General features: G+C 35.5%; 2 protein-coding genes across 6 annotated transcripts in view; one reads left to right on the plus strand and one right to left on the minus strand.

Annotated features, from left to right (window-relative positions):
- Positions 1-16,993, plus strand: part of LOC134534025 (AP-5 complex subunit beta-1-like) — a 37,399-nt gene that overhangs the window by 12,316 nt on the left and 8,090 nt on the right. For 3 of the 5 annotated variants that reach the window (XM_063371967.1, XM_063371966.1, XM_063371969.1), the window contains 4 exons: positions 1,471-1,618; positions 4,057-4,151; positions 9,029-9,184; positions 12,612-12,776. In XM_063371967.1, the coding sequence (XP_063228037.1) occupies positions 1,471-1,618; positions 4,057-4,151; positions 9,029-9,184; positions 12,612-12,763 (551 nt within the window). In that variant the 3' untranslated portion in view covers positions 12,764-12,776. Of the gene's footprint in view, positions 1-1,470; positions 1,619-4,056; positions 4,152-9,028; positions 9,185-12,611; positions 12,848-16,993 lie in introns of those variants that run through there. The other 2 variants (XM_063371965.1, XM_063371968.1) reach the window with 1 other exon arrangement.
- Positions 12,989-16,993, minus strand: part of LOC134534024 (5-phosphohydroxy-L-lysine phospho-lyase-like) — a 45,169-nt gene continuing 41,164 nt past the window's right edge. Inside the window, exons 10-11 of the mRNA XM_063371964.1 lie at positions 15,968-16,156; positions 12,989-13,947 (exon numbers count right to left, since the gene is read on the minus strand). Of these exons, the coding sequence (XP_063228034.1) occupies positions 13,857-13,947; positions 15,968-16,156 (280 nt within the window). The 3' untranslated portion in view covers positions 12,989-13,856. The remainder of the gene's footprint in view (positions 13,948-15,967; positions 16,157-16,993) is intronic.

Raw genomic sequence — 16,993 nt, forward strand, 5'->3', positions numbered from 1 at the left:
TTGAAACCACATGCTGCCTGTCGGGACCTCTGGGTCCCTGTATAGCTCCGCTCTGCCAGTTTTCGAAGAAGTTCGATTGACAGCCAAGAGGTTGCAGCACTAAAACGGCAGCACTGCACCAGTCTGGAGCGCCCCTTTTTTTGTTTGTTGAGCTGGACATATGATAAATGCCTGTCAGGACTTAAAAGTCCCATCATTAAAAAATTTATTAAATATAAATAAAAAAATTTGGAAAAAATTATGGCCTCCTTTTATGCCTACTTAAATATAAAAATAAAATAAAAATTACAAAATTCAATTTTTTTACATTTCTAGGCAGGAAAGGGTTAAGGTTAGATCACAACTGCAATCACCTATATTTATCCGTAATACTGTACTATGCTAAGTTAGATTTCTATACTTGTGGAAAAAACTTTATTTGATAAATACAACACAAACATCACTTTTATCTCTACTTGTTAAAATAACATAGTTCACTTCTAATGTCGGTGAACAATCATGACACCATGTTGAAGTAAATAATTTAACGCAGGCTGGCCAACTGTTATTCATAAACATTTTATCGAATATTGTAGTATATACTACCACAATAATTGTTTTTTTTTTTTTTTTTTTTTTTTTTCCAGCTTTCATATAGTTACTAAAGCTAATATCACATAATATTTTTGATACTTTTACGTAAATATGTTATTCTTCAATTACATTAGTTAAAAATTGGTTTTGTGAGTATATAAAGTCATTAAATTGAATGTCAAAGATTTATTTTTGTGCATGACTTGTTGCTTCCTGTGTGTAAACAAATTTTTGTACAAAATGCACTGTTTTCACATTTGTGTTGATGTTTCATTTGCCATTATCATGATAGTATGCATTATTATTAAATCTATTGTGAATTTAAATTACGATAATAAACAAAATATCTCATGATGTCATGATGTTAGTGTTTCAATTTCAAAATAATCGTTCATGGACATAAACCAATTGAAATACAACAGTCAGGATTGTTAAAGATCATGGCAGGAGAGATGAATTTGACAAGAACTCAAAATCATGAATTTTGATAAGTTTTAATTATGTATCTCGCAATACTTGCAAGCTTTTCAAATGTAAGTTTTCAGAAAATGTACGTATATTTAGACCTCTTAGTCTTAAGTATTATTTATTATTTTGCTTGAATTTCCATAATTTTATTCAGAAAGAAAGTATGATTGGTGATAAGAATCGGAATCAAACCTGGAATTGAGGGAAATTGTAAAATCAGAATTGAAGAAATGTGAAATAAACCACCCCTAGTTAAAATGATTATAAATATAATTTTATACATTACAGTTTAGACATAATCCATTTCATGTCTGCAGTCTTTAAAATCTTCATTGTTATGCTAATAGCGTTATAGCCTACTACAAGAATAATTATTATTCTTGCAGTGTCTGAAATATTTCTTTTTTTTTTTTTCTTTTTTTTTTTCAGCTCTTGTGCTGTATTTCAACGTGCCTGAGAACTGGGGGACAGTTGAGGACGCGATGGTCGGTCATCTCTCGAAGGAAGGAGACGGCGACACGGAGTTCAAAATATGCTGCCACCCTCGGAAACCTTTTCCTGTGAAAATGGACGTCAGGTGAGTATTGGCCAGCATCTCGTTTGTGTGGCATGTGTTTTAGCTTGTTTCGTTTGTGCATGTCACACATACCTATTATGCATCTTTATTTGTAGTTTTTTTTTTTTCACAGGCAGGAATGAATTCATAATCAGTTTGGTGTTTGACCTGCAAACACTGTAGTAAATGAGGCAAGATTTACTTGCAAATTACTCTCCAGTAGTGTGTTGATTCATAAAATGTCTTCTCAAAGCATCCTTTTTTTTTCTGTATTTTCTACCTCCCTGTTGTTCAACTGTCTGTGGAGTTTCAGTTAACCAGGAAGCATACCTGGGCTTACCCAGGCAAGTACATTACATATACATAAAGGAAAGGAATCTCAACTACATCATTACTCACTGTCATTTGGCAACTCGTATATTGGTGATGGCAAACTGCAATGTCAAACAAAATGTCGGGGACTATTTATTCCAACTTGAAGTGGCAAAAATCCACAAGCTCTACCAATTAAATTTTTTTTTAGTATAGTGAAGGATCTTATAATTCTGCCAAATTATCTAAGGTACATAGAATACAAAGAATAATTAATGTATATGGTATTTAACCATTTAAAATAGGCTGCACTATAGAAATATTCAGAACCATTCTTCAAAAAAAAAATATGTAATAACAAAAATGTAACCTGCTAGAAAACAGGAAACACTGTAAATGCAAACTGACAGTAACAATAAACTCTTAGTGAACTAAAAATGCCATCAGCGCAGTAATATGACCTGGCAGCCAAAGGTTGAGTCATAATTAGAGTCCCGGAAAATTTGCAAATGCGAAATAACCGCGATAAAATGCGAAATGACTCAATAAATGCGATAAAATGCTAAATAAGAGTTTTTCTGCGATAAATGCTAATACAGTGGAACCTCATAATTACGAGTACAGAATACTATGAGACCTTCGAAGTTACGACAGTTTTGCAATGCACCGTCGATTGGAGTACGTAAATCATGCTAAATTAAAATGGCTAGAGTGATTTAAATGGCATTTTCAAACAAGGAAAAACGCCTGCTGTTAGGAAAAACAAACATTCACGTAGTATTAACACGGACTGATAAGCGCCTTTGTGAGTGTTGCTGGGTATGAGGGTGTGTGCGTGCATGCGTGTGTCTGTGACTTCCTCCCCCTCTCTTCAAATGAACAAAGAAGATGGCAGATGCCCTTCCCCTCCTCTTTTCAACCCTCCGGTGTTTTCCTTTCTTCTCACCACTTACTTCCCCTCCCTGAACAAGCTAGGCGACGGTGACAGCTTTTTTTTTTTTCGCTGCATCTCAGAGCACGGTCATGAGTGTGACCATTTCATTCGCGATTAAAACAAAAAACTGTTGCAGATACAAAAAAAAATCACAGAGACCTTTTATATTAGAAATTTAATTTGCTAAAACTTTTATTCTATGAGTTATTTTTACTACGAGGTACCGTTTCCGAGATATTGTGCGACATTAAGACATTCTGAGAATGTTCAGGATTTTAACTTTGACTTAAATCTTATATATTTGTTTATTACAAGTACTCGTAGTTATGAGGATTTTTCTCGCCATTGTCAGCTCTCGTAGTAGCGAGATTCCACTGTACTGCCGTGAATGCACGAAAATCCTGCGGATGGTCCGGCGGTAGCCAGCCAGTGTGTGTAGGTGTGTTCGTAAGCGATAAGAATGTAGAAGAGAGAGAGAGGGAACAAGCAAGCCGAGTCGGCCCAGTCAGCAGGTGTGTTTGGGTGCGTAAGAGATTATTAGAAAGAAGAGGAGAGAGAGATAGTGTGAGCCTAGCCTGCGTGTGCGTGTGTGTGTGAGAGCAAGAGGAAGTCGCCAAGGTCAACTGGTACAGTCTGTTCACACCAGCAATACCCCTCACGTGTCTCATAGGGAAAGGTTATACGGGTAGTTCCGGTGCAGAGTTTTCTTTGCAAATTGTGTTCCACAAGTAAAACGTGGTGTATCCATAAAACATGTCACACATCTAAATATAAGAATACCTACTGATAAATGTTAGATAAACAGTATCCAGGTAAATAACATTTTAATTGGTTGAAAAATAATTAATCATGTTTTTTGAATTTTTTTTATATATATTTTTTTCAAAATGCTACAAAATGCTATATTTCACTTTTTAAAATGCTACAAAATGCTAAATTTCATTTTTAAAATGCTAAATTATACATTTTAAAATGCTAATTTTCCGGGACTCTAGTCATAATCCAACCGAAAAATATGAATTTGAATAGCTTGATTGGTGGCAGATTATAGAATGTGCCAAACCATAGAATGCCTGATCATACGTTTCACTGTGACTTAATTTTCGTCGTGGTGGTGGTTTTCACACCCATTCTGGACCTACATCTTTTCTAAACATCATGTAATCCCTAAAACGTAGTTTTTTTTTTTTTTTTTTTTTTTTTTTTTTTGCAGTGCCGAGTTCAGTGTAGAAAATGTTTTCCACACTTGCCCTGTGCATCCACTCGATGTTCAACTGAACGACTTCTTCCAGCCTTTGCCAGTTCCAGGTAACATTTTTTCACAATTGGCTTGTACTAAATTTTTTTTTATCTAGTCGGCGGTTTAACATTCTGTCCTCTTGCTTGGTTTTAAATTATATTGTCTATATTTATATACATAAAGAAGTGTTTCCATTTATTTGTTTGTCTTTTTAAAAACAAACTATAGTTTTACTTCAAGATTGATTAAATTTGGCACACTTGACCTTTGAAACAAGAGGAAGGTCCTTCAATCTACATGACATTTCCAAAACCCACCCTCACCCCCCTTCTATACCTTATAGAGCAGAATTTTATTGTTTAAAGATCAAATTTGCACAGTTGGTGTTTCAAAAAAAAATTGTATAATCTGATTCCAAGAAAATCACCCCTTTTCCCCTTAACCTCCAGTTAAAGCATGATTTTGTTTTATTTTGCTAAAATTTTGCATACGTACTTAGCATTCAAAACAAGAGGAAAATAATTTTCTATATCCCATTTCGGAAAGAAGAAAAAATATCCCATTATTTTTTTTAAAAAAAACTGCCTTCATCCTCTTTGTTACCACTTAAAGCTGAATTTTGGTACTAATTGGCAAAATTTTGCACACTTGACATCAAAAATTAGACAAAAATGATTATCTGCATCTGATGTCAATAAAACTGACCTCTTCTTCCTTCCCAACTCAAATCAGAATTTTGGTTCAACTTACCTAATAAAAGTTTGCTGACTTGACTTTTAAAATAAAAGGAAAATTAGTTTACATCTGTTGTAGAAACAAAAACCTTTATTGGTTTTAACTTTTAACCCTTAACCATTTTCAGTGCCAGTTCCCTGTGGCCACCACTAGTTTTAATTTATTAAATAAAAAATTACATTAATTGTATTTTTCTCTAAAGTAAGAGAAAACTTTGTAAAATTTTTAAGTTATATTTCTGTAGTAGTCCAGAAGTAATTGCAACGTAAAAAATACTTATTGTATTGTAGCAAAAAAAAAAAATTGTGTGAGAACAAACATGGCATCATATTAATACTTTGTAGGTTTGTCTTTAATATTACTATCACTGCCGTATAGTTTTATTTGTCAAAATAAAGATTGCAGTGTAAAAGTTATACAGTAGAATCTCGTTATAGCGAGCACGGTAATAGCGAGAACACGGCTATAACGAGGTATTTTTGAGAAATTTACGGCGTGATCGCTTGAAGCGCGCTTTTGTTATTTGTCTGCTTTATCTCCACCCCTCTCGCTCGCCACTAGACATCTTGCCGTTGACGCCTGTCACATTCTTCAGCCGTGCAGTCGCCACCTAAGTGCGTGGCTTAAAAATAGAATCCCATCCTCTCTTTCTTTTATCAAACTTCCGTTAGTTATCTGTGCCGTGTGTAGACAAAGTTTGAGATTGGAACAGAAACAACGTAAGAAAGTATTTTTTTACAAATAAGAAATATGTATGTTTTTGTTTTTATAATCGCGTATTTTCAATTTTTTTTGGTTATCTTAAAAGAGAGAATATTAAAAAGCCGCTCTAATGAGATTTAATTGTTTCTTGGTTAAGAAAAACTATTAATTATCAAATATTGTTAATTGTTTATATTCTATTTATTATTATTTACGCGACGTCATACTGTACGCGTACGCAATACGACTGGATTCATTGCTGCAACATAACATAGCATATTATGCGGTATCAGAAGTAACGATAGTAACGAGTACTAATTGTTATAGTAACGAATACATACGGGTACACATTTTTTTCGTTACTTTTACACCTCTAGTAGGCACTACCGTATTTATTTCCGAATCGCTAGGGCAATTTTCTTGTAACTTTTGTTTCGGTCAGTTGTTTGGGTATCTGTCCGGGAAAGGGGTGGTGATGGTTTGAGTTTAATCCCAAATTTATTTTCTAAAAAAGTTGACAGGTTTCTTTAAATGAAAAAAGTATAGTTTTTCAGCGACTATTTCGTTTGAGGCGTACGTGCGTTGCCGCAGCCGCAATCCTGCTTTTTTGTAAGGAATTAAATCGTCGCGCTACACTAGCACCACCTGTTAGCTACATCCCAAACCAACATGGCCGCCAGCAGACAGCCCGCGTCGACGATAGATAGCAGGACAATGCTTCATCGGCCTCAGGCTGAGATGCTATGCTTACGTGGCTTGGTAGGGTATTCTGGTTATTTTGACACAATCGGTGATCGCATCCGTACTTATGGGGTATCGTTTTAAAGAGAATTCACACATCTGCTCACAGAAATTAAGATTTCTTTAATATAACCTGTTATTTTCCAATTATACTGGTTCAAACACAATTTTAAACTATTTTAGGTTAATTTTTATTTTGTGGGGGCCAAAATTTGTCTAATTCGGTTATAGCGAGGACACGGTTATAGCGAGGATCAAACCCGGAACCGTGACACCTCGCTATAACTGGACTCTAGTGTATGTATGTATTTTGTACAGTGTAGAATACAGTGAAAGTTAAAAAAAATTGACAAAAATTTAAAATTTGTTTAAACATTTGTATTTAAAAAATCTATCATTATTGATATTAAGACTGACATATGTGCTTGCTGGTTACACTTTTTTAAATAAAAGACCAAAAAATGAACATGTACATGAACACATGCCAAAATCAGCCAATGTCAAAAGTTAAATGCATATTTCTCTCTGCAGCATTATCTGTTTTTCTATGCATTTAATTTTTAATGTAGGCTGATTTTGGCTATTTAATTACCTTATTTACTCGCATATAGGTCGCCATCGCATATAGGTTGCACCCATAATTTGAGGTCTTGAATTTGGTATTTAAGATTCCCCCCATATAGGTCGCACCGGTAATTTAATGACGCGAACGGCCGGCGCGCAGTGCACGAAAGAGTTAACGGGTACTGTAAAACTCCGCTACTACAAAAGCTGATAATGGCGTGATAAATTGTTGTAACAACAAGGACTCGTAATAACCGAATATAGAAAATTGAAGTCAAGATAGATTCCTGACTTCTTAAAATGTCTTAATTGTAGACTATAACTCGAAAACAGTGCTTTGTATTGAAAAAATGCACAGAATAAAAGTTGTAGCAAATTGAATTACGAATAAAAAAGGCCTGTTATGATTTTTTATATCTACAGTGGTTTTCGTTATGGGTTCCGATAAATACGGTAAGTGAATTCACGTCACGCGAGTTCGGCTATGCTAGCCGGCTGGTTGTTATTTTCGTTCAAAACGTGGCAAAGGAACTTGTGTGGATCAGGTAGAAAACATTCGGCTATAAACGAAAGATATAAGAACAATGCTATCCTGAAATGCTGTGACATGTTTTTGGAGTAGATAATCACAGCGACAGACCGACAGGATGTGCTCCCGCCCTTGCCGTCAGCGATGTATATTTTGACAGCTCAAGCAATTATCTTTTCCACGACCCTTCACAGCGTAAAAAAAAAGGGAATAAAAACACATTCGAATGCAGATGGGAAAGTAACTATGCAGTAAAATAAATATATTTAGGGCCCTGCTAAATTTTTCTATTCAATAAAATTTGAGGTATTAGTGATTTTTCAGCAGAAACTGCTGTGTGACTAGTAAACAAATTGTATCATAATAACTTAAACTTATAAAGTATTTATTAACGGCGAAGGACAGTCGTATAAGCCCATAAAAATATTTATTTTACCGAGAATGGACTATACAACCTGGCTTTTGCCGCACGCGGTGTGGGAGGGGAGGAGGATGCTGACAGTTTCTCACGCAGAAGGTGTAAGATAACATAACTGAGACGGCTTTTCGTGCTATAGTGGACGCGCCGAGCTTGGCTAGACACTGCCGCGTGGACAGTCTAGAGGGGTGGTATCTATTTTTAGCTGTCTCTTGTATTCCTGCCTGCTTACAGTACAGCTTTCGCCAAGATAAACGTGAACTCATAGCGCCCAACAAAGTGTAACAGGTTTGTTTTTCAGCCGATTTTACTCAAATTTTCGACTTTCTCTGCTCAAATTTTTCACGGTTTCTCAAAAAACGGTCGTATAAACGGAATGGATGCATCAGAGGGGGGTCGCATCGGTGGGATTCTACTGTATTGTAAAAAAAAATCCTCAAAAATTTTCACATAGGTATAGGTCGCACTTAATTTTTTCCCCATCAAATCTGTTAAATTGCTGCGACCTATATGCAAGTAAATACAGTACATGTTTGTGTATTCATCTTTTTTTATCCGTTGTTGAGGCTTCACTATGACTAGACAAGATTTTATGGTTTTATTTTGACGTCAATTTTTTTAGTACAGGGGATTTCAGTATTATTTTTATATTTGTATATTGTTTTTATTAAAAAAAAAAAAGGTGTATTATTCAACAAATATGAAACTTAAATATTTCGTATTACATATTTCACCAAAGTAGTCTCGTCTTGACTGACACATGATGCATTCGTAATAAGCATTTCTAGAACAGAACTACTCAGAAAAATAAAAATATATCTGCAAATTTTTGTGTCTCTTAAATATATGCCCACATTTAAAATTTAAAAATTTAAAATAAGATAATCAAGATAAAAAAAAAAATTCTTTCCACTTAGTTTATACATTTTGGTACAAAATTCATGCTAAATAAATTACATTCAATAAATATATGTATTGTAATAAAAGATACAATTTTTGTGGTTTGAGTTGAGTTCTGTTAAATTGCTGATTGAGTTCAAGTGTGTTACTTACTTTTCAGTGCTAACTTGGATTTTGGCATTATATGTTGTATTTACATGCTTTGCGGTGTTAATTTCAGTTTTATCGCAAGTCAACATATAAATTTGTCTCTGTCTATGACATACAATGTAACCAGCAGTTGTGTATGTTCAAAAAAAATTAAATATTAATAATGTGTAAATTTCACACATGAATAGTTGTGTTGTACTTTGCAGTGGATTACGCAAGCTGCAGGTCTCGTTGGTACCTCGCTGTGTTTGAGAAGCTCTGGGAGTCGTTGGCTGAGGAGGGCTACGCAGCCCCGTATGTGGACAGAGATCCTGGTAAAGTCCTCCGGAAAGTGGGAGACTATATCATACGCTCCTCAAGTGGTAAGTGTCACTTCACTCATATTGCTTCCATGTACAGTACAACCCTGTTATAACATTCTCCAAGGGACCAACATAAAAAAATGTTATAAGCAGGAAAATGTTATAAGCAGGAAATCATCTTCACTTTGTAAAAATTACGCGTGGATTGATTAAATTAAAAAGTTTAGGTAAAACAACACAAAATACAGGAGTATTACACTAAGTACAGTAATAGAGTGGAAAATTGGTTCATTTTATTTATAGGTAATACCTAATACCTAATAATATGCTAAAGAAAAAAAAAATGTTTTGTACGATACAGTTCAGAGTCGAAACAGAAATATTCAACTCTTTTGCAATCACAACACGCGTTTTGTTGGGGTTCCTGTCCACTTGGTTAATAAACTGAATTTTTTCAGCTACAGAATATATGTATTTTCGCTTATATTTATCGGCCATCATAACCGTACAAAAACCTGAATAAAATTTCAATACGGCGTATTTTAATTAAATACGACCGTGACTACAATAAGTAAAAAAAAAAAATTACGGTAAAGGTTAACCACAAACAAAAGCCGTGAATATATCCATAGAACAGTTAACCATTTCAAGGTGTTAAACCTTTGAAACAAAAACCAGCACCATAGACTACAGTAGCACTGTTTCCGACCATGTATCAGTGCACAAAATGCGCATCATAAGTATAAAGGAACAAATCATAGGCTAACAAGCGTGAACAGGACGCCATATTGATAGTCGATCCGGTGCAAGTTGTGGAGTGCGTGTGTACCACGTCTATGGTGAACTACTCAAATGTAAACATCTGATGTTTGTATATGCGTGCTGTATTTTCTAGCTATGGTTTCGCTCTAAATTATGACTTTGAAGGAAGGGATACTGCAAATTGTGGCAGTTATCAAAGAAAATTTGAACGTTAAAGGCGGGAATGTAGAAATTTTAATATTGTTACAGGCGGGAAATTAAAGCATTGTGATAAATGGAGAAATGACGGGACCATGAAATTATGGTGTTATAGGCGGGAAAATGTTAAAAACGGGAATGTTATAACCGGGTTGTACTGTATCTTTACTCTTCTTCTCCAAAGTGAGTTGTCGCTTGTATATGTTTAACAGACTTGAACTAGTACTCGAGAGATCGTGATGACAAACTGATGAACTTGAAGGCCATAATCACCATACTATCCTAAAATGGTTAAACTTCACATTATGTTGAATACTGTGCATCATAGACAAAAAAAATGCTTAGGATCAAATTTGTTGAGATATTTATTTATGAAAATCAAAGGTCTATAACCATTTTAATTTTATTGGCTCTGTGCCTCTGTTTTGTACTTCACTCCAATTCCCAGATGTTCAGACCCAGCCAGACCCAATCATTTTTATGCATTCCTAGCTATGGGAACAGCTTAATTGAAAAACTACTTGCCTTGCATCTCTAAACTATGTCAGTTATGCCACTGTGTATTGCCTCCTGAACATCAGCAGGGAATGACAGAGGAGAGATATAGGATAATACAGGAAGAGGGGGGGGGGGAGAGTACTAAATCGGTTTGTCGTGGACCTTCCAATTTCTTCTAGTCTACTCTGTGGCTGCTGTCCTCTACCTTTTTGTACTTTTGCTTTGCCAGTGATTGCATTTGTGGTGCAGGAATTTGCAAACAAATCTTAAATTCATCTAGATATCAATTTAAAAAAATTCTAGAGTTGGTAAATTTGTCTACATTGGTCTAAAATCTGTTACCTAATAAAATTAATTAATTCCAATTAAATATTTCCCAACATCACAAGGATTTTTTTCAGTATGTAAGTACTATTGAATTACATAAAAATAAAGTTCTGTGCATGTATGGAACACACTTGAGTGGTGATCTGTTGATTATTTCTCACATAAACAAAAGTAAGGGGGAGGGATTAGGCTTATAATAAAGACTCAAAATAAAGAATTGGTACCTCAACAGGAAGTGAAAATAGTAAAACTCACCCAACACTACTAAAGATATAAACCAACATGTAATTACAGCGAAACCCCTTATTTACGTTACCGTTATTTACGTTTTCCCGTTATTTGCACTATATTCTTCAGGTCCCGTTTGGTTCCCATATAGTCCAATACAATACTTTCCCGCGAATTACGTCTCAAAAATCGAATCAATCCCGCTATTTACGTCACGAACAACCATAAACAACCAGAAAATACCGTGGAGCTAGTAGGCAATGAACATTTTAAATAGCAAAATATACATATTTTATAACATGAAAAGTTGCTTTTATTTCTAAACATGTAATAATTTAAGCCTAGGCGTGTAAAAGTACGAGTAATTATAGCAGGAGACAATCTAAAATGCACGAGGGAAAAACGTAAACTCATGAATGTACAAACATGGCTGCTTGTAAGTTCTGATACTGTATTTATGTCACAACTTAGCCGAAATACTGGTACGAGACATAAACTTCACAAGATAAAATGAGCGGTGTCTTGGTAACTGTTTTATACGTCTTTTATAATTTGGGAAGTATTGTACAGTTGACGCCATATTTTTTAAACTAACCATTTATTTCTGGGGATCGTAAATAATTAATTATTGGTATCAAGACATCATGATAAACGTAAACTTGAACATGTCACGGCAGCGAGAAAACTGGTGCGTATACCAATAAACTGGTATTAGAACTGGATAAAATTGGTACACGGGAGGTGGAGCTTATATTTTTTTCCGCTAAGCTCGCATCTATTGGTTGGCGGCTGATGGCGTCATGAGTCTGGGCGGAGCATAGAGTGCGCATGCGCCGCCGCGTCGTTACAGCAGCTGACCGAGTACAATGACCTTTCTCCGCGTTTGGCGCGCTATTGACGGTAAATATTCATCAATTTGCGGCCTTTTCTTAAAAAATTTTTTACTGTGAGCAATGTGTATGTAGCCCGTATTTGTTATAAACCCTGCCGGTTGCAACTGTATTTATAATTTGGAGAGGCAAATAATCTCCTTGAACAGCCAAAAAAGCAAGCAGAAGAAAATTTCAAATTTATTTTTTAGGAAGTAATCAGAAAAACATTTTGGCTTTCATTCTTTTTTTATTTTTGTCAAATGTGGTAAATTAATAATTGATTAAATACTAAAGTAAAATTTGTTGTTAGTGTGTTTGTACCTGCATTGTAGTATGTGCTATTAAACAAAAGGAAAAAAATTCTAAATAAGGTAAACTGTACTCCTTTTTATGCTTTTCCCTTTATTTACACTTTCCCGCTTTTTACACTTTTTTACTTTGTCCCCATGAAAAGTGCAAATAAGGGGTTTTGCTGTATTCTTCAAATGGAGTTAGTTACCCTTTAATGTAATTCAGTGTTAATAGTCCAGCTAATTACTCTTAATGTTGTAACAGGACCTACTAAATTTTTCAAAACATGAGGAAAAAATTTTTTGTTGCAGGTGAGGATCCTGACATGTGGGCCATGATATTCCTGCCACCAGAAAACCATTTGCTGATGAAAATAAAACTGGATGAGGACTCAGTTTTTGTAAAAATAAGAACGGACATAGTTTTGCTGCTGGCCTACTTCAATGAATTCTTGAAAAGATGATGTACAAAATGGGGTGAGAAAATGTGTATTATTTTCTTGTATACTGTAAGTGCCTGAGTTACCATTATCAGAGCTTTAACATAATCTGATGCGTGAGCGAGTTTTATTGCCTACGAATCCACTTTGAACAACATCAATCAGTGTAGTCACCCTGATTTGCTAATGTGCCAATTGTAAGACTTTTTTTTTTCCTTCTGACTATTAACATCTCTCTGGCTATTGCTGTTTTTTGATTGGTTGTTGGGAGTCATTCAAAGCAATTCAAGAATTATTAAGTAGTAACAAATGCATTACTTTATTAGATTTTAAATAAAAATAAGAAAACAGTGTTATACAAGAGTAAAAATTACTTTTTATTCAATAGTGTTACTTCCCCTGAGTGATGACACTCAGAGCACAAATTTTGTTTGTTGTAATGGAAGCAGCGTACAAGCGTACAATCGAGTTATGTAAAGATGACATGTAATATTTTTTTTTAAGTTGAATTCTTTCATTTGTATGCAAAGATGTCTTATAAATTGCTGCACGCACGAAAAATTGTCAAGTTCCACCTGAGCCGAGCGTGGAAGAACTGGCCAACCACCATGTGAGAAAATCATCTACAATATCAAACAGGTTAAGGCGGGCTTTTTAACTAATTCTTCGTGATTAAATTTAAACAAATTATTTAAATTAAATTTGCAAAAAATGTAAATAATATTAGAAAATTAAAAAGTATGCAATTTTTCATCAATCCTTTCTTATGACGTTATCACATAAAATTATCGTCCGTAACCGACTTTACAGACAAAACCCCCCCCCCCCCCCCTTTTAAATATACAATTGTGAGAGGTAGTAAAACCTCAAATTTTATAGCATTTTTTTAAAATAATTTGTTCTACAAACTAAAAAAAAGTACATGATCAAATTATTTTATATCTGTATAAATATTAACTTGCAAAGGAAGCTTGATTGATAAGTACATTTATTAGAAACAAAATCATCATATATTCATAATTTAAAAAAATATAATTGTAGTCTCAGCTCTCATTTTCTCATTGAGTGAGACATTCAAGGCGAGGTGCTGTTAACCGATCGAAAAGTGTGTTATTCATCAGTCTAAAGTGTTATAACTTGTACTTGCACCATTTTCATCACTACTTGGTGAGAGAGATTCATCTGCACAGTCATATAACCCATTCGAGCTGCAACAAAGAAACATATCATTATTCAGTAGATTGCAATAAAGTGTAAATATCTACCGTATTTACTCGCATATAGGTCGCTGCAATTTTGCCAGATTTGATGGGGGGGAAATGAAGTGCGACCTATATGTGAAGAAAAATTTTTGAGGGATTTTTTTTTTGCAATACAGTAGAATCCCGTCGATGCGACCCCCTCTGATGCGTCCATTACGTTTATACGACCTTTTTTGAGAAACAGTGAAAAATTTAAGCAGAGAAATTCAAAAATTTGAGTAAAATCGGCTGAAAAAGAAGTCTGTTACACTTTGTTGGGCACTGTGTGTTCACGTTTATCTTGGCAAGAGCTGTACTGTAAGCAGGCAGGAATACAATAGACGGCTAAAAATAGATACCACCCCTCTGGACTGTCCACGCGGCAGTGTCTAGTAGAGCTCGGCGCGTCCACTATCGCAAGAAAAGTCACTGTGGTAGCTTCTGCGAGAGCATAAGAAACTCATCCGGCCAGGCTGGCGGTAGCGGCAGCTTGACGTCATACGTGACGTGACGCTTACCTCTCCCATCCCCTGCTAATTCTTCAAGGCTCATCCCTTCCAGAGCCACAAACCATGTAAAAACACCCTCCCCCCCTTTTCCAACCAACATTTCAACACATTCCCTCCCTTATTTCAACCTTCTGCATGAGAAACTTTCAGCATCCTCCTCCCCTCCCACAATGCGTGCGGCAAAAGCCAGGTTGTATAGTCCATTCTCGGTAAAATAAATATTTTTATGGGCTCATACAACTGTCCTTCGCCGTTAATAAATACTTTATAAGTTTAAGTTATTATGATACAATTTTTTTATTAGTCACACAGCAGTTTCTGCTGAAAAATCACTAATACCTCGAATTTTATTGAATAGAAAAATTTAGCAGGGCCCTAAATATATTTATTTTACTGCATAGTTACTTTTCCATCTGCATTCGAATGTGTTTTTTTTTTCCCTTTTTTTTTTACGCTGTGAAGGGTCGTGGAAAAGATAATTGCTTGAGCTGTCAAAATAAACATCGCTGATGGCAAGGGCGGGAGCACATCCTGTCGGTCTGTCGCTGTTTTTCTACTCCAAAAACATGTCACAGCATTTCAGGATAGCATTGTTCTTATATCTTTCGTTTATAGCCGAATGTTTTCTACCTGATCCACACAAGTTCCTTTGCCACGTTTTGAACGAAAATAACAACCAGCCGGCTAGCATAGCCGAAATCGCGTGACGTGAATTCACTTACCGTATTTATCAGAACCCATAACGAAAACCACTGTAGATATAAAAAATCATAACAGGCCTTTTTTATTCGTAATTCAATTTGCTACAACTTTTATTCTGTGCATATTTTCAATACAAAGCACTGTTTTCGAGTTATAGTCTACAATTAAGACATTTTAAGAAGTCAGGAATCTAACTTGACTTCAATTTTCTATATTCAGTTATTACGAGTCCTTGTTGTTACAACAATTTATCACGCCATTATCAGCTTTTGTAGTAGCGGAGTTTTACAGTACCCGTTAACTCTTTCGTGCACGGCGCGCCGGCCGTTCGCGTCATTAAATTACCGGTGCAACCTATATGGGGTAATCTTAAATACCAAATTCAAGACCTCAAATTATGGGTGCGACCTATATGCGAGTAAATACGATAATTATTTAGAAGAGAACAAAACATGAAAGGAAGAAATGTTGGGTTGTGAAATAACAAGAGGAGAAAGGGATAGTTTGTGGATAAATGAAAGCAGAATAAAGTTTGGTGAAGTATGAGGGGTAAAAAATATAACAGTAAATTAATTCCAGTTATAATGTTTGCATCTAAAATAAACTACTATTAATGATTTGTGAGCCAGTTAACAAAAAAACTGGACATTAATGGTTCATTCAAGCTTCAAGGTTCGATACATAGACGTGTAAATGATACGATGCATGTCAATACTTCAGAGTTAACAAAGTACATAGTAGTACACATTTACAGACCTATACTCTTTGCCACCCACCTGCTTGGTTGCGAGTTGAGTATTCTGCCGACGTCAAACGACTCCTCCACTTCGACCTCCATCAGAACGGTGTCCATCTTGTGGGTGAGGGAGTCAGCGTCGAGCAGTGTGAGACAGAGAGAGGGCAGGAACACCAGCACGTTGGAGTATTGGCCCTCGTTGGTGACTATCACCTGCTGCTCTCTCAGCCTGCAAACAACCCAGCGTCAAATGCACACAGCTATCCTATTATTCATAGGTTATTGGATTCATAGATTAGAAAGATAAAATAACAATTCAATAAGTAGGGACCCTAAAATATGTTGAAGGGCCAAATTAGCGCAATTTGGTGAAAATCAGTGGATATTTAAAGCTTTTTTTTTTTCGCAAAATTTCAACATTACTAAGGAAACATGAAGTTTGGCATGAATTACAACTGAAGTAGCTTGGCTTCTGGGTTGTAGCCGTGTCCTTAGCGAATAATTCACCGATGTTTCGGTCTGCATTGCAGTCGCCATCATCAGGGAGCAGTTATCCTGCATTAATATAGGTACTCTCGCCTGAGGGGAAGGTGCTTCCTGATTGGCTGCAGCTGTGGGCCAATCTGTCTGATGTTGGATGTGGAGCTATGTTTTGAAGATTTCTAAAGAGTGGGTTCCCTATTGTGCTTAATATGTAGCCATCATCTTTCCTGGATGTTTTAATATTTCTACTGATTCTCGAATGTATCTTTACTTGTATGGTCGGATGTTGGATATGGTGTGTAATTGGTTGTAATCAATGCTGTGTCAAGTTTCCATGGAGTGTTCTGCTATAGTTGATCGTGGGTTTTCATGTTTGTAGTCACTGATGTGTTCTTTAACCTTTGTGATTATTGGTCTGCTGGTTTGTCCTATATATACCTTACCACAGGAACATGTAATCTTTTACACACTGGCTAGGTTTTCGGCAGGAATGTATGTCTTTCACCGATGTCAGAGACCCCTCATTCTTTTTTATGGGTTTGAGAATTGTATGAATTCATGCTTCCTAAGAATTCTTGCTACT

This window comes from Bacillus rossius, chromosome 7 (assembly GCF_032445375.1).
Source record: "Bacillus rossius redtenbacheri isolate Brsri chromosome 7, Brsri_v3, whole genome shotgun sequence".
Classification (NCBI taxonomy): Eukaryota; Metazoa; Arthropoda; class Insecta; order Phasmatodea; family Bacillidae; genus Bacillus; species Bacillus rossius.